General features: G+C 36.4%; 1 protein-coding gene across 1 annotated transcript in view; it reads left to right on the top strand.

The window, feature by feature from the left end:
- Positions 1-18,942, top strand: part of Klhl1 (kelch-like family member 1) — a 444,521-nt gene that overhangs the window by 186,722 nt on the left and 238,857 nt on the right. Inside the window, exon 4 of the mRNA NM_001394673.2 lies at positions 16,506-16,702. Coding sequence (NP_001381602.1) covers positions 16,506-16,702 — 197 coding nt within the window. The remainder of the gene's footprint in view (positions 1-16,505; positions 16,703-18,942) is intronic.

The raw sequence follows: 18,942 nt of genomic DNA, 5'->3' as shown, positions 1-18,942 counted from the left end.
TCTATCAGATGTAGAATTGGTAATGATCATTTTGCAATCTGTTGGTTGCAGTTCTGTCCTATTGACAGTGTCCCTTGCCTTACAGAAGCTTTGTAATTTTATGAGGTACCATTTGTCAACTCTTGATCTTAGAGCATAAGCCATTGGTGTTCTGTTCAGGAAAATTTCCCCTTTGCCTATATGTTTGAGTCTCTTCCCCACTCTTTCTTCTACTAGTTTCAGTGTATCTGGTTTTATGTGGAAGTCCAAGATCCAAATGGACTTGAGCTTTGTACAAGGAATTAAGAATGAGTAATTTGCATTCTTCTACATGCTGACCTCCAGTTGAATCAGCACCAATTCTTGAAAATGCTATCTTTTTTCCATTGGTTAGGTTTAACTCCTTTGTCAAGTGACCATGTGTTTGGCGGGGATCATTTCTGTATCTTCAGTTCTATTCCATTGATCTACCTGCCAGTCTCAGTACCAAATACTATGCAGATTTTATCACAATTCCTTTGTAACACAGCTTGATATCAGGGATGGTGATTCACCCAGAAGTTCTTTTATTGTTGAGAATAGTTTTTACTCTCCTGGGTTTTGCTTTTCCAAATGAATTTGCAAATTGTTCTTTTTAATTCTATGAAGAATTGAGTTGGAATTTTGATGAGGATTTCATTGAATCTGGAGATTTCTTTTGGCAAGATGGCCATTTTCCTATATTGATTTTGCCAACCCATGAGCAATGGGAGATCTTTACATCTTCTGAGATATTCCTCAATTTATTTCTTCAGAGACTTGAAGTTCTTGTCATACAGATATTTTACTTGCTTGGATAGATAGGAGTTATTTTATTGCTACATTTATTTAGCATAGTAGAAATATTAGCTTTTTTTTTCTATTTCCAACTATTTTGGTGTGTCAGTGTCTGGCCAGCTGATCACTGTCAGGCACAGGTGCCATCTCATTGAATGGGCCTTAAATCCAATCAGATATTTGTACCAGTGTGTATTGCAGGCAGGTTTTATAATAAATAAAAGCATTTCTAATTGGTTTAACATTTACCTTTCTCTTCAGGTAGCATAAGGAATGATTTTTCAGTACCATGATCATTAGTCAATAGGTATGACAGTTCTAGGAAGGTGGCAAGCCAAATTCTCAATGTTCAATGTGTTATCTGCATTGTCTCTTCAGCAAAAAGGGCTTTACCCTCAGTTAAGGAAAAGATAAGAATAGCTCTGGCAGGATTCTGGATTTGCTTGGTGGTTTGCATAGGACACTATTTGTTAACAATTGAAATAGATGTAAAATATCAGTGTTACTATATAACAATAGATGTTCTTAGGAGGACAGGTTCAAATCAACATTATTTTGGAAAATATTTTACTTTACAGGAGACTTCTTTTATATCTTTACTCATATATATGAATTTGAATAAAATCTGTTTTATGTATAGTAAAGTCTTTGATTAGGTATAATGATGCCAAAGATGCTCTAGAAATATCCCATAAATTATCTAAAAATTCATGGAGTCAAGGAAGAAAAAAATTGGAAATCAAAGTTAGTATTACTCCAATTTCAAATTGCTTAGGAACTAGTTAGAGATGGTTAGATATTCAGATAATATACTCTATTAGAAATTATTCAGATGAGTAGGTGAAGATGGTAAGAATGTATAAAGCTCAAATTTTACAAAAGTATTGAAAGAATAACAATTTGTTATTACAAAAATGTACTAATAAGCTCCTATTGAGATAAATCTAAACTGCCCTCTTAATTACTATATTGAAATATTCTTTTTAAACTCTAAATTGAATACCTCTCATGTTATCAAAATGCAGCCCAGTCAGGTAGGGATATTTAATCTGGCAGAGATCAATAATAATTCAATAAGCCTGTTACTACAATATGAATGGCAGAATACAGACTGAATGTTTCTTTGTCTATCATACTTTACTTTTGCACAGTATGCTATGACAGGAGTTCATTAGAGTGACTTATAACTCTCTCTTGTTCTCAAAATAAAATAGGTCATTTAAATTGACACCCTTATGGCTCTACAGTGGCTTGTTCTAAGTGCTGTTCATCATCCACATGACTACAAGTCACTAGCTTAGTGGCTTATAGATAGCAGCAATGTTTGAGCAGCTTAATGTGTGGTGCCTCATTTCCTGTGAACATACTCAAATTTCTTATTTTACTATATATCTACTATCTTGACCCTTTATTGAAGTCTTAATAACAATATGCACAGGGAACATATGTTGAATTAAGTTGAAAGTTCACAACCCACAATAATAATCTCTTGGTATAAAATATTTTTATAGAGATATATTTTTGGTGTATAATTTTATGAGTATATACAAACATATATATATATATATATACTCAAATTTTAATCACAGATGAATATTTAGATAATATAGTAATTTTAAAGAATGTACTTAGGACCATCATTCTGAAATACTACCTTCATTCACACCTCTAGAAATTTCCTCTTAGTTCATCTCTTACATAGTGCTTGTAACAATCAAAATAAACTGTGCTCATTGATGAGTTAGGAAATAGAGTTGTAACAAATACAGTTGGTGGAATGCATGGTTACTAATAGAGTGTCAGGTCCTGGGGAACACTGATAAGGACAAAGTTCAAATACAGGAAGCTCCCCATCTAATAGTGGTAATTTAAAAAAGAAGGATAGGAAATTAAACTGCCTAACAGCAAACTTTAAGCATACTGAAGAGTTAACATGTTTGTAAAAGATGCTTGTGGGCTACTAAAGTGAAAATGTTTGTACATAAATAGGGAATGGTAAGAAAGCTTATGCTTACTGCCAACATTTCAGTGAAATAAATATCTGTACAAAGGTACTAAGATATTTAATATTCTCTTAATATTAAAAAGTATATGTTCTTCCTGCACTTTACCCACTAAATTCCTGCCATACATTTTTATGATGATAAAGAGTAAATCATAGCTTCATTTTAAAGACTGGATTAATTCAAGTGACATGAATTATGCAAACACATTAGAAGACTACTGATTTTAAACATAGAGAATTTAATAGACAGTAAATGCTAGACTTTACATAACATACTGAGTCTTCAAAGACTGGTTTGTGCCTTATCATTGTTTATTGTTTAAAAATTGAGTTAGTTTTCCTAGAATGTTGAACAATTTGCATATGACCAGTAAATTCTAAAAATAATCAATTAAATCAGTTGGCCTTTTTGTTTCAGTACTTGTGTTTATATGTTTAGCAATCTAACAATACATGTAAAACTGAAGTTTACAAGACTAATTTTGGAGAATAATGAAAAAATATCTATATTTTGAAGCATTTTATGGAGTATCATTGTTACTGAACAATCTATGGCATTTAATAGGTTGATTAGACAGTGTACATATTTGATGCTTATTTGCAATTTCTAGCAATTACCATAGTAGAACACATAATGACTTTCTAAATTTTTAGTGGACTAGTGCAGCCCTTTCCTTCTTGCCAAGTTTGATTCTTTAAAGGCTTTGGACTGAATTCCTTTTACTGTTGCTATGAGTTTTGTAACTCTTTATATTTTCATGCTTCGTATATTAGAAGAGCTAGACAGGATCACATCCTGTCAAGTATTCCAATATTTTCTGTGCTAACTTTGATTTGCTAATATTTTTGTCTAAACTTTTCACTATTCATGTAATTTCTATATTTTCATTCATTATCTTGTATTAGAGTTGATATGCACCTTAAGAAAAATTAAACATTGTTTAGCTAATGTTGACTAATAACTCTAGCTTCTCGTTATCTCTCTAGAACATAGTCAAATATAGAAACATAGAGAGCCCAATACTCAAAGTGATATGCTTTTCATATTTGTTTAAACATATTCTTTGTTTCCTATATAGGATTTTGAATATTTTTAAATCTATTTTACACTTATAAATCCTAGTTAATCTACTGTGATAATTAGAATATTAATTCTTTGTCTCTCAGAGACACAGACAGAGACAGAGTGAGATTACTTTAAGAGTGAGTGAAGTACTAAAATTAACCACTCTTACAATATAATCAATCTATCCTGATTGTTCAGAATATCTACTTTTATAATCTTTCAGATATTTTACATAATCTTTTATACAAAAAATTTAATGATGACAGACCTGAAAATAATTAAAGGGAAGAAGTGCTGATTTGGCCTCATAGTTCCTAAGGGTTGCATTTCATCAGAATGTGAAAAAGCAATCCACCAGCCAATATCCAATTAAATGGAGAAATACTTGAAGCAAACCCACTAAAAACAAGGACAAGAAAAGGATGCCCACTCTCTCCCTACCTATCCAATATAGTACTTGAAGTTCTAGCTACAGCAATAAGACAGCAAATGAAGATTTGCTGGAATAAATTGGATAAAGAATTCAAGAACTCTTTGCAGATGATAAGATAGTATATATAGGCAACCCCAAAAATTCTACAAAAGAACTTTTACAGCTGCTAAACAATTCCAGCATAGTGGCTGGCTATAAAATTATCTAAAATAAAATAATCCATAGCCTTCCTTTATACAAATGATAAACGGTCTGAGGAAGAAATTAGGGAAACAACACCCTTCAAAAGAGCCACAAACAGTATAAAATATCTGTGTAACTCTTACCAAGCAAGTGAAACATCTTTAGAAAAATAACTTCAAATCCCTGAAAAAAGAAATTAAAGAAATCAGAAGATGGAAAGATCTTCCATGATTATGGATTGGTATAATTATCATAGTAAAAATTGCCATCCGACAAAAGGAATCTACAGATTCAATTAAAGCCTCCTCTACATTTCAACACAATTCTTCACAAACATGGAAAAAGAAATCTTCAATTTTAAATGGCAAATCAGAATCCCAGGATAACAAAAACAATTCTTCAGAATAAGTTACTTCTGGGGTAATCACTATCCCTCACTTCAAACTGAGCAATAGTAAAAAAAAAAAAAAAAAACAAACAAACAAAATAAAAAACACATGGTCTCAGTACAGAGGCAGATAGGCTGACTAGTGGAATAGAATTGAAGACACAGAAATAAGCCCAGAAAATTATAGACATTTGATCTTTGACAACGAAGACAATAACATACAATGGAAAACAAAAGTAATTATCTTCGGTAAATGTTGCTGGACTAACTGGCAGTCTGTATGTAGGAAAATGAAAGTAAATCCATATTTGTCACCTTGCCCAAAGCTCAAGTCCAGGTGGATCAAGGACTTCAACATAAAACCAGGTACACTGAACTAAACAGAAGAGAAACTGGGAAAGAACCTTGAACACATTGGCACAGGGAGAAATTTCCTAAACAGAACTCCAATGGCTCAGGATCTGGGATCAATAATTGATAAATGGGACCTTATGAAATTGAAAAGCTTTCTGTAAGGCAAAGGACACAATCAATAGGACAAATTGGCAACCTGCAAATTGGGGAAAATCTTCACTAACTCACATCTAATAAGGGGTAACATTCAAAATATATAGATTATAAGAAGCTAACCTCTAAAAAACCAAATACCCCAATTAAGAAAATTGGGAGTGAAAGACTGAAGGAACTAAAGGGGTTTGTAACACCATAGGATGAATAACAATATCAACCAACCAGATCCCACTAGAGTTTCCAGGGACTAAGCCACTAACCAATGAGTACACATGGAGGGACCCATGCCTTCAGGCCATACATAGCAGAGGATGGCATTGTCCCACATCAATAGAAGGAAAAGCCCTTGTGAAGGCGTATTTCTCCAATGTAGGGTAATGCCAGGGTGGTAAGGTTGGTGTGGGTGGGAGTGAGAGCATCCTCATAGAAGCAGGGGGAAGGGGCAATGGGAAAGGGGGTAAAGGGGAAATCATTTGAAATACAAATACACAAAATATCCAAGAAAAGTGAAATTAAAAAAATTGAGGTGGGGGCATCCGCATTGAGACAGGGAAAGGAGGCATGGAATATAGAACAGTCAGAGGGTGGAACGGGAGGGGGATATAATCTGGAGTGCAAAAAATAGAGTAATTATTTTTAAATATGAAGTACAAAGCCAAACAGAAAATTACAACAGAAGAATCTCAAATGCCCAAGAAAAATTTACAGAAATCTTCAAAGTCCTTAGTTATCAGGGAAATGAAAATCAAAATGACCCTGAGATTCTACCTTACACCAATCAGAATGACAGAGATAAAAAAAAACTCAGGTGACAGCACATGCTGGCAAGGATGTGGAGAAAAAGAAACACTTGTCCATTGCTGGTGGGGCTGCAAACTGTTGCAATTCCTCTGAAAATCAATCTGGCAGTTCTTCAAGATATTGGAAATAGACCTGGACTTGAAGAACCAGTTATATCACTCTTGGACATAGACCCAAAAGATGCCCCATCATCCCATAGGGCATGTGTTACACTATGTTCACAGCAGACTTATCTGTGATAGCTTGAAGTCAGAATTTCTTCAACAGAAGAATGGATATTGACAATGTGATTCATTTATACAATTAATTCAATTATTCAGCTATTAAGAATGAGAGCATCATGAGGTGTGCAGGATGGAAATAGAAAATATTATCCTGAGAGTGGTAACTCAGACCCAAAAGTATATGCATGGTATGAACTCACTAATAGGTAGATATTAGACAAAAAGTACAAAATTCCTAGTATACAGTCTACAGAACTCAAGATTAAAGAGCAGAAGGGTCCAAGTGAGGGACCTTAGAGAAAATGCCCAACAATTGGGAGAGGGAATTTGAAAATTCTACCTCCAGTAGATCAAGAGAGCCTCATGTGAAGGGAAGAGGTTACCAATTCATAGTCAAAATTGTAAGAAGTGTTCCTGTCTAAAAGAACTGCAGGGACAAAAATGGAGAAGAGACTGAGGGAAATGTGGTCCGGTGACTGGCCCAACTGGGGATCCATCTCATTGGGTGACACCAAGGCCTGTCACTATTACTGTTGCTGGGATGTGCTTACAGACAGGAGACTAGCATGGCGGTCCTCTGAGAGGTCCTACCAGCAGCTGACTGACACAGACCCAGACACTCACACCCAACCGATGGACTGAAGTAAAGATCCCTATGGTTAAATTAGGGGAAGGATGGACGAAGTGGAAGAGGACAACCCCATAGGAAGACAAGCAATCGTAACTAATCTGGACCTCTGAAATCTCTCAGACACCAAGACACCAGCCAGACAGCATACAAAAGCTAGCCTGAGCCCCCCACCCCCATTCATGTGTAACAGACAACTGCGTGGTCTGACCTCAGTTTGAGAATATTTGCTTAATTCTCTCAAGACTTGAGGCTTCAGTGAGGGAGGAAGGTTGGTGGTGGGACATCATCCTCTTGGAGACAGGGTGGAGGAGGAATGGGATGAATAACTGTGAGAGCAGGGAATGGGAAGGGAAGGCAGCGGCTGGATTGTAAATATAACAACAACAACAACAACAACAACAACAACAATAAAGATATTTTAAAATACAGAGTTTATGGTGCTGGAAGCATACTTCTAAGTTTCCTTCATTAGGCTATAGCAGGAAGCTGAGAAACTAGAAAAAGGGGAAATAATGCCAGCAATACATCACAATAGTGACTTACCTCTGCAAGCGAGATCACCTTCTAAAGTTCTCACAGCTTTCAAAGTAATGCTGCATGCTGGAAACGAAGGATCTAGGCCTAACCCTGTGGGGGACATTTACAATTCAAACTATAATAGAAGCCAAGTGTTCCGACTTATAGAATTTGCCTTTTACAAAACCTACTCAGAAATACTATGCCTCCAAGGTAAACTTTAAATAACAGCATAAAATTACATTTTCTCCACATTATCCGTATTCACATATTTTAGACACTTTAAAGTAAAATACTTTTGCCTTTTTAGCATCTAAGTATGTTAAATAAATGGTCAAGTTATAGATATATAAAGAAATATATCATGCATGAGCTAGCTCAATTTGTGAGCATTCAAGCTGAACACTTACTGTTATTCCATTTGTGCCTCTGGCTTTTAAAAATGTTCTCTACCACTGGATATATTCTAGGTTGAAAAGAATAAAGCACTTTAACTCTTTGAGACAGGTAATGATCATAGTTTAATTTAATCACTAAAATTAACAATAATTTACCCTATGATTATTCAACATAGGACTATAGAAAAATATCATAATACACGACATGCTCAAAAACATTAAAAACATATTATTTGAATACATTTACCTCATATAATAATTGTATAAGTCATAGATATTTTAACCAGTTTTTAATAAGATAAAATGTATTTATGTATAAAATATTACCAGGAATAATGTAAGCTGTACAATTGTTGAGTTTTTATATTATATCTACTTTAAGTATTTATTAGTAAGTAAATTGTATAAACTGAACCGAACTTCTATATTCTTACCACTTCTCAATATGGAAGAGGAAATAAGTGATTTGAGAGTAGCCTTGGATAGATAGGAAGGTAATGTTTGGAAAGTCTAAGTAAAACCCTGTCACAAAAATTAATTAAACAATTAATATAATAGTAAATAAAATTTTGCTCGATTTGACATTTGTATGCATCCACAAAACCGTAATAATTCTCAAAGCAATGACTACAACAAAATTTTCTTATGTCCTTTGGAATCTTGGGGGGGGGGGAATAAGGGAGATGTATAGGGAGAATACCCGTATGGGGGAGGGGGAGGGGAAGGGATGGGGGCTTATGGACAGGAAACCGGGAAGGGGAATAACGTTTGAAATGTAAGTAAAGAAGTACATCTAATAAAAAATTTAAAAAAAAAAGGGAAAAAGATCTCATTCTTTTGTTGCAAAATCTTTCTTTGGATTTTTTTTCTTTGACCTTCTCCTCCTCCTCCTCCTCCTCCTCCTCTTCCTCTTCCTCCTCCTCCTCCTCTTCCTCTTTCTCCTCCACTTCCTCTTCTTCTTTCTTCTTCTTTCTGCCCTGCTCCTCTTTTTCTATTTGAGATTATAATACACTTTTCAAATCCATTTTCCTTCATAAACCCCTACTTTCTCTACTTCAAATTTCATGACTTCTTCATTATTTTTGTTACACACCTATTTATATATACTACATATATTTCTAAATAAATGTTTACATTTGGAAAAAAAGCAAAATAAACTTGTTCTAAGTAGTGCCATTTCATTTTCCAACTTCATTTAATCATAGGTAGAGATGAAATTTAAGGTCCCAGACCCTAGGGAACCTGGCGACTTCCCAATAGCTGAACAATTTCTGTTGTAAACAGTTGTCTGGAGTCCAGACATCTCAAGGATATTATCTTGTCTGACTGGCAGCATCAAACAAGTTCACGTTCCCGGGCCTAGAAACAAACACCTGTCCCACTTCTCCAAAGTGTTTTCTTTAATTGCCTTTTAACCAGTAAAGACTAATCACTGTTATCTAAACCAAGGTGCCTAAGATGTAATTATATATATTCAATGACTTGTTATGCTCTGATTAACTACAAGAGGCTGACCTGCTCCTTTGTCCCCTCGTCACTCTGAGCTCTTGACCTAATGCCTAGGAGAATGAGTTAAGGACTGAAGGCAGGTGCACTTGATATGGTCCAGTCTTCAAAGGGTACTCACCTGCTTAACGCATAATGCTTAAATACAAAATAATACAAAATACAATTGGCTGACACTGCAGCTCCCCAATCCTTTCAAAATGTGGCACAATATCCCTTTAGGAACACAGTTCAGATCTGGAACTGGTCACCTCCCTGGGTGCTTACAAAATAAACCTTCATTTTTAGGATTCTGTATCTGACATAAATTTTCTCTGCTTCCACCCCAAACTGAACGTGTATACATGTGTATATATCTCCCTTTTTGCCTGAATGCATAAGAACACTATTTTTCAGAACTTGTAAAGAGTTTTAGTGACTTGGAAAATTTGTATTAATTTTCAGAAAAATTTCTTTCTACTCGCCACCATTTCTTAGATAATCATGTTTCTGCATATTTTAATAACATCTTCCTTATTACTGTGATGTGTTTTCTTGGATACAGTTCCACTCCTTCTAGGACTTGTCAATGTGTCAATACACATATGATAGCGTAATGTATTCTTTTATTTAGCCTCAGCTGAATCATGGTAGAACAGTTAAGTGTTAGAAGAAGTCAAAGTGCGAAACCATTTCTCAAAGTATTTGTGGAGTTTCAGAAACCCAGCAGCAGCTTCTGTGCTAACTATGTGTAGGGGGATTTCCCCTAATTACTTGATTGGCTAATAAAGACTACAAGAAGCCAAATGCTGAGTGATGATCAGGAGGCAGTTTTTCTGGGTCCAAGAGCATTTCCGATCCTTTCCAGTCCAATGGCCCAGGACCAAGAGGAGAACACAAGAGAAGAGAAATGACTTTTTCCCGCAAGACAGTAAAGAGAGAGGATGTGCAGAATTTAGGCCACGAAGATGTTAGATATGGGAGAGGCCTCAACTGCCTGAAGAGTTCCAACATAAAATAAGTGACTAGTTTATGAGGGTAGATTATGTGCCCCACAGTTGCATCATCTGGGTGATTGTAAATATTACGATTCCCCCTGAAGTCCTTTTATTGTTGAGGATAGCTTTAACTATCCTGGGTTTTTTGTTATTCCAGATGAATTTGCAAATTGTTCTGTCTAACTCTTTGAAGAATTGGATTGGTATTTTGATGGGGATTGCATTGAATCTGTAGATTGCTTTTGGTAAAATGGCCATTTTTACTATATTAATCCTGCCAATCCATGAGCATGGGAGATCTTTCCATCTTCTGAGGTCTTCTTCAATTTCTTTCCTCAGTGTCTTGAAGTTCTTATTGTACAGATCTTTTACTTGCTTGGTTAAAGTCACACCGAGTTACTTTATAGTATTTGGGTCTATTATGAAGGATGTCGTTTCCCTAATTTCTTTCTCGGCTTGTTTCTCTTTTGTATAGAGGAAGGCAACTGATTTATTTGAGTTAATTTTATACCCAGCCACTTTGCTGAAGTTGTTTATCAGCTTTAGTAGTTCTCTGGTGGAACTTTTGGGATCACTTAAATATACTATCATGTCATCTGCAAATAGTGATATTTTGACCTCTTCTTTTCCGATCTGTATCCCCTTGATCTCCATTTGTTGTCTGATTGCTCTGGCTAGAACTTCAAGAACTATATTGAATAAGTAGGGAGAGAGTGGGCAGCCTTGTCTAGTCCCTGATTTTAGTGGGATTGCTTCAAGTTTCTCTCCATTTAGTTTAATGTTAGCAACTGGTTTGCTGTATATGGCTTTTACTATGTTTAGGTATGGGCCTTGAGTTCCAATTCTTTCCAGGACTTTTATCATGAAGGGGTGTTGAATTTTGTCAAATGCTTTCTCAGCATCTAATGAAATGATCATGTGGTTCTGTTCTTTCAGTTTGTTTATATAATGGATCACGTTGATGGTTTTCCGTATATTAAACCATCCCTGCATGCCTGGGATGAAGCCTACTTGATCATAGTGGATGATTGTTTTGATGTGCTCTTGAATTCGGTTTGCCAGAATTTTATTGAGTATTTTTGCTTCGATATTCATAAGGGAAATTGGTCTGAAGTTCTCTTTCTTTGTTGTGTCTTTGTGTGGTTTAGGTATAAGAGTAATTGTGGCTTCGTAGAAGGAATTCGGTAGGGCTCCATCTGTTTCAATTTTGTGGAATAGTTTGGATAATATTGGTATGAGGTCTTCTATGAAGGTTTGATAGAATTCTGCACTAAACCCGTCTGGACCTGGGCTCTTTTTGGTTGGGAGACCTTTAATGACTGCTTCTATTTCCTTAGGAGTTATGGGGTTGTTTAACTGGTTTATCTGTTCCTGATTTAACTTCGATACCTGGTATCTGTCTAGGAAATTGTCCATTTCCTGAAGATTTTCAAGTTTTGTTGAATATAGATTTTATCCCTGAACTCAAGCAGTATTACAGAGCAATAGTGATAAAAACTGCATGGTATTGGTACAGAGACAGACAGATAGACCAATGGAATAGAATTGAAGACCCAGAAATGAACCCACACACCTATGGTCACTTGATTTTTGACAAAGGAGCCAAAACCATCCACTGGAAAAAAGATAGCATTTTCAGCAAATGGTGCTGGTTCAACTGGAGGGCAACATGTAGAAGAATGCAGATCAATCCATCCTTATCACCCTGTACAAAGCTTAAGTCCAAGTGGATCAAGGACCTCCACATCAAACCAGACACACTCAAACTAATAGAAGAAAAACTAGGGAAGCATCTGGAACACATGGGCACTGGAAAAAATTTCCTGAACAAAACACCAATGGCTTATGCTCTAAGATCAAGAATTGACAAATGGGATCTCATAAAACTGCAAAGCTTCTGTAAGGCAAAGGACACTGTGGTTAGGACAAAACGGCAACCAACAGATTGGGAAAAGATCTTTTCCAATCCTACAACAGATAGAGGCCTTATATCCAAAATATACAAAGAACTCAAGAAGTTAGACCGCAGGGAAACAAATAACCCTATTAAAAATGGGGTTCAGAGCTAAACAAAGAATTCACAGCTGAGGAATGCCGAATGGCTGAGAAACACCTAAAGAAAAGTTCAACATCTTTAGTCATAAGGGAAATGCAAATCAAAACAACCCTGAGATTTCACCTCACACCAGTGAGAATGGCTAAGATCAAAAACTCAGGTGACAGCAGATGCTGGCGAGGATGTGGAGAAAGAGGAACACTCCTCCATTGTTGGTGGGGTTGCAGACTGGTAAAACCATTCTGGAAATCAGTCTGGAGGTTCCTCAGAAAATTGGACATTGAACTGCCTGAGGATCCAGCTATACCTCTCTTGGGCATATACTCAAAAGATGCCCCAACATATAAAAGAGACACGTGCTCCACTATGTTCATCGCAGCCTTATTTATAATAGCCAGAAAATGGAAAGAACCCAGATGCCCTTCAACAGAGGAATGGATACAGAAAATGTGGTACATCTACACAATGGAATATTACTCAGCTATCAAAAACAACGAGTTTATGAAATTCGTAGGCAAATGGTTGGAACTGGAAAATATCATCCTGAGTGAGCTAACCCAATCACAGAAAGACATACATGGTATGCACTCATTGATAAGTGGCTATTAGCCCAAATGCTTGAATTACCCTAGATCCCTAGAACAAATGAAACTCAAGACGGATGATCAAAATGTGATTACTTCACTCCTTCTTTAAAAGTGGAACAAGAATACCCTTGGCAGGGAAGAGAGAGGCAAAGATTAAAACAGAGACTGAAGGAACACCCATTCAGAGCCTGCCCCACATGTGGCCCATACATATACAGCCACCCAATTAGATAAGATGGATGAAGCAAAGAAGTGCAGACCGACAGGAGCCGGATGTAGATCGCTCCTGAGAGACACAGCCAGAATACAGCAAATACAGAGGCGAATGCCAGCAGCAAACCACTGAACTGAGATTAGGACCCCAGTTGAAGGAATCAGAGAAAGAACTGGAAGAGCTTGAAGGGGCTCGAGCCCCCAAAAGTACAACAATGTCAAGCAACCAGAGCTTCCAGGAACTAAGCCACTACCTAAAGACTATACATGGACTGACCCTGGACTCTGACCCCATAGGTAGCAATGAATATCCTAGTAAGAGCACCAGTGGAAGGGGAAGCCCTGGGTCCTGCTAAGACTGAACCCCCAGTGAACTAGACTATGGGGGGAGTGCGGCAATGGGGGGAGGGTTGGGAGGGGAACACTCATAAGGAAGGGGAGGGGGGAGGGGGATGTTTGCCTGGAAACCGGGAAAGGGAATAACACTTGAAATGTATATAAGAAATACTCAAGTTAATAAAAAAAAAAAGAATGCAAACTGCTTTTACAGAAAAAAAAATATTACGATTGTCTGGTGTTTTCCATTCACAACGATTCAGGTGGGCAAGTGAGAGGCTGCAGAGCCATCTACAGGGCAAGCTGAAGGAGTGGATGGTTAGTGAAATACGTTCTTGGGAGGCTCACATGCTGGGCAGGTTATCAAAGACAGCAAGAGAAAGAAGCAGCACTCAAGGTCTTTCAGGGAACTGGCTGATTCTCAGCCTTCCTCTTAAGAGTCTTCCTTCCAGCTCAGCTGCTCTGTGTGAGAGCTTTTCCTGTTTGTACTGGGCTAGTGAATTGGTCAGTTTCAGGAACTTCCTCAAGCTCCTTTGAGTTGTTTATCTTCCTGCTTAAGCATCTTCCTTTCTGGATGCAATGTTTCAATCTCAGAGGAAACTATTCTACAACAGGAGAAAACGCTGCAGTCCCCAAATTAAATAAAACAAAACATTGTAATCCATGATCAGAACACAGGTCATTTTACTTAGAGTTCACTTGTAAAAAGGTTAAACATCGAAGCCTTTGTATGATTTTATTCTGATTGTTGGATTTTTGAGATTTGGTACAATCTGGACAATCATTTACTAGGTATATGATTTGTAGGTACCTTCCTAATTCAAGGCTAAGGTAGTGTCTTTTGAAATGAATTTCATGTAGTCAAATTTCTTCTGTTCTTATAGTATTATACTTTGATATTTATCTAAAATATTTCATTGACTAAAGGTCACAAATATTTTCTCTTATTTTTAAAGAATATTTATCATTAGGATTTAACTTTTATGCTTATAATATTTCTTGAGTAAATTTTATATACTATGAGGTTTATAAAATGCATTACATGGTTTGTTCATGGTTATTTATTCAGTGATTATCTTCCTTTCAACTCACTTTTCTCCATTGCTTTTCATGTAATTTTATATGATTTTGAATGTTATTATTTAGTGATATTTTATTTTTTCCATTGATATGCTTCTTTTTGTTAGAAGCAATCATATTCAGTTTAATTATACTTGCTTTATACTAAATCTATAAGTGTTTTTTGTTAGTTTGATTTTTTTAAAATTTTGGATTGTCTGGGTTTATTGCATACTCATTACAATAATAGAATCACATTTTGCATTTCCATTAAAATGTTTCTAGAATGTTGAATATAATTAAAATTGATTAAAATTTGTGATGAATAAAACACTAACAAATGTGTCATTTAAGCTCAAAACTCCAACTTTTATGGTCAGAGTATTATAGGTGAAAATTTTCAAAACTTACATCTGAATACAGTGAGTGAGTCATGAAATGACTTAACATCTTGCTTATTGTTATTCCCATCAAAGCCCATAATTTATTATGGCAACAAGAATGTGAATCACACCGAGAAAGGGAGAAAGACCCATCAGATAAATTCAGAGAACAGGAGGTCCACACTTCCTGAACCTCTAATTCAGTGCAAGAATGAGGGACTCAGTCTACTCATGTAGTCATTTACATAAAAATATGTAAAGTTGCACTAGACAAGGAGGCTCATTACTGACTCAATAACTAGAAATTTTATATTAGAGGCTGGTCACCTAGGCAACCTCTAATGTACAAATGTTCCAGTCTCAGAGAAGGAAACATATATTCTGCCTAAGTGTGAAAGTTCAGTAGTTTCTATTCTTCTGAGCAAAAGTTCTCAGACTGCAGCCAGATAGTTCTGGAAAGCACATCTTCCCACAAATAGCGAGCAAAGCCTGGGAGAATTCTTCTGAGAGAATATGCAATTTAAGATATTTATCTCTTTGCTATTTCAAATCAGAGAGAGTTATACCATTAAGTACATACCTTAACATTTATCTGACTTTCACATCTTTGTTTAGAAGATATATTTCCAGTTTTTTGATGATTTTATTAAATAATTTAGAAAATATTTCCCCAAAGATATTATATAATGACAGTATTTTTTAGAATTGCATGTAACTACAAAGTTTGAATTAGACTCAATTATTAGAACAGAAGACTCAATTTTTAGTGCATTATTATAGATTTCAAGATGTTTTTAATATTTTCTCTATTTAAAATTACTTTTTTTTAACCTTAAAATTACTTTTATAAGCACACACACATATATATAATGAATTGTTATTAGGCATATTCAAATATTTATTTTATTATGTCTTCTATTTAATAACATTTTAAGATAGTGATCTAGTGTGCACCACGCTGTCCAAGTTCTGAGTAACAGTAGACGTCTGTCCTGTGTTTTGCCCTCTCCATCCTGTTGGGTTTACTTGTCACTTGTAACAGCTAGGAGGTGAGGGCATGCATGCATGGCGGGAGGTTTAAGTGTGTTACTTCTTTTAATATCTAACCTTCCCTTTAGCTGACAGTCCCATGACATGGACTTGAAATATCTTCCATCTATCAGGTGAAATATTGTCAATCCTTAGGAAAGAGTGATTGAAAATACCTCTTAGAGAATGTTAGTTCTTCATGTACTGTCGTAGCTATTAAGAGTAGCTATGTCGCCTGCATAAGACAGACACGTTATTAGGACGGTCAAACATCCCAACTTAAGTGAGGAAAGATCTAGTTACAACATTAGTCATGTGAAAAATGCTAAAGCACAAGTCTCATATGCTTTTGTTCTTGTTTCTGTTTTTTTTGTTTGTTTGTTTGTTTGTTTTTTCTGTTTTACTTTAGGTTGCTTGGAATTAAAAGAGGACACTATTGAAAACCTTCTTGCAGCCGCGTGCCTTCTCCAGCTCCCTCAAGTGGTCGAAGTGTGTTGTCACTTCCTCATGAAACTTCTTCATCCATCCAACTGCTTAGGAATCCGGGCATTTGCAGACGCTCAAGGATGTATTGAATTAATGAAGGTGGCACACAGCTACACCATGGTGAGGAGATTTAATATTTAAATAATGGAGTGTTGCGCTATAATATCAAGTGAGACAGTAGCTATTACAATGGCTTTCAGTAATCATTTTATAATTAAAATGTTTTTTATGATTAGTATATTTTCATTTTTGAATCTTGTTATGACATCATATTTTTATGATCTCAAGGTAAATAATAATATTGGTCGTATGTTAATTTTATGACATTATTATTTTTATTGACAAATTGACGAATGGATGTTGACTAGCATTCTACATGTTGATAAACCAATGTTTTCTTTCAAAAAGTCTATCCTACAGGATTGTATGGGGCAGCTCTAGTATGTACGATTTGTGGATATTAATCTTGCAGCTGTAATGGGTAGTGTACAGTATTTATTTGTGCCATTGGTGTGAGTCCCAGATTCAGCCTCTCTTAGCCAGCCATGTCTGGATAATGCCAATATACCAGCTCAGAGAGATGGCAGAGTATGAAGCCCCTTTGACGGTATGAGATCATTGCTGTTCACCAGACCAGAAAGAGGAAAGTTTTGTCTGAGATCAACGAAGGCTGCCTTTGGGGTACGTGGCCTCTCCAATTTACTGCCTGGAGAGGAAGTCAGGAAGCAGGGGGCAGGGCATCCCCATATCCCTGAGAATTCCATTGCATGCTAGACTGAAGGGGAGAGTAGGGTCCCAGATGAACAGGATCCAATCCAATTGGGAGCTAACTCTGAGTGCCTTAGATGCAGGAGAAGAGAGAAAGCCTTTTCTTTAGTCTTATCTATGCAAAGGCCTTCCCATTGGCCATCTCTAATGAAGCAGCTCTCTGAGGTGATCTTAGCTTGTTCATGTTTCTTTATTGGTTCTGGATATGAATGCATATGCTTTATTCTGGGTGAGCCAGCGATTATAATGATTTTGTGGAAGGATACAAGAATATCTAGGAGCGAAGGTCATTAGCTGATGGCTGAGGGTACAGAGATGCTCTGTTAGCATGGGAGAGGCCTTCTAAGAGCTGTGTTATGTGACTGACTGCCTGAGGTCTTCTTAGTTGGACGTCAGGGTTAACGTTCCAGAGCAGGTAAGAAGTCAGCTCTACTCAATCACTGAGATACCAGGGTTTTAGCATGCCCACCTCACCAGTTCTTATACCTGTCTGAGAGCTCTGCACATTTGTAACTTTTTTTCAAGGCAAATATTTAAAAATACACAACACGGTATGTATTTTATTTTTTTATCTAATTGCTTTTATTTATTTTTATTGGATATTTCTTTATTTACATTTCAAATGTTATTCCATTTCCCGGTTTCCTGTCCATAACCCTCTATCCCCTCCACCTCTCCTTCTTCTATAAGAGTGTTCCTCTCCCCATCCACCTCCCTCTTCCTGCCCCCCGCCACAACATTCCCTTACACTGGGGATCCAACCGTGGCAGGACCAAGGGCTTCTCCTTCCATTGGCGCCTAACAAGGCCATCCTCTGCTACATATGCAGTTGGAGCCATGGGTCAGTTGATGTATAGTCTTTGGGTAGTGGTTTAGTCCCTGGAAGCACTGGTTGGTTGACATTGTTGTTCATATGGGGTCTCAAGCCCCTTCAGCTCTTTCAGTCCTTTCTCTGATTTCTTCAACTGGGGTGCCTGTTCTCAGTTCAGTGGTTTGTTGCTGGCATTCATCTCTGTATTTGACATGCTCTGGCTGTGTCTCTCAGAAGAAATCTATATCCTGTACCTGTCAGCATGCACTTCTTAGCTTCATCAATCTAGTTCTGATGGCTGTAAACATATGGGCCACATGTGGGGCAGGCTCTGAAATGTTTTCATATTTCAAGCGTATAAGTGGCATGCATAGCAATCAACAAATATCCTAGAAAAATTTCAAAATTTTGGTTGGTTTGCAACAGTTTTCATTCCATAGCGATGCTTTCATTAGAATTATAAAGACTGTAAAAGTCCTCTTAATTGTATACCTTATTTTTATGTTTTAAACTTTTAAAATATTTAATAATTTTATCTTATTTATATTGTTGTATGGTCTGCATGTGTGTATGTATGTGTACCTTTTGCTTATGTAGTGTTAGCAAAGGTTAAAATGGCACAAGACAGCCTTGAACTGTGATTAGAGATGGTTGTGAGCTTTTATAAGGCCGCTGGAAACTGAACCTTGGTCAGTGTTGTGGTATTATGGTAATATGTTCTATAAAGTATTATGTTAATATGCTCTATACTTTCCAGTGGGTACATGTGCTCGACTCTTGC

The sequence above is a fragment of the Rattus norvegicus genome, chromosome 15 (assembly GCF_036323735.1).
Source record: "Rattus norvegicus strain BN/NHsdMcwi chromosome 15, GRCr8, whole genome shotgun sequence".
Taxonomy (NCBI): Eukaryota; Metazoa; Chordata; class Mammalia; order Rodentia; family Muridae; genus Rattus; species Rattus norvegicus.
This window is presented reverse-complemented; position numbering and strand designations above follow the sequence as displayed.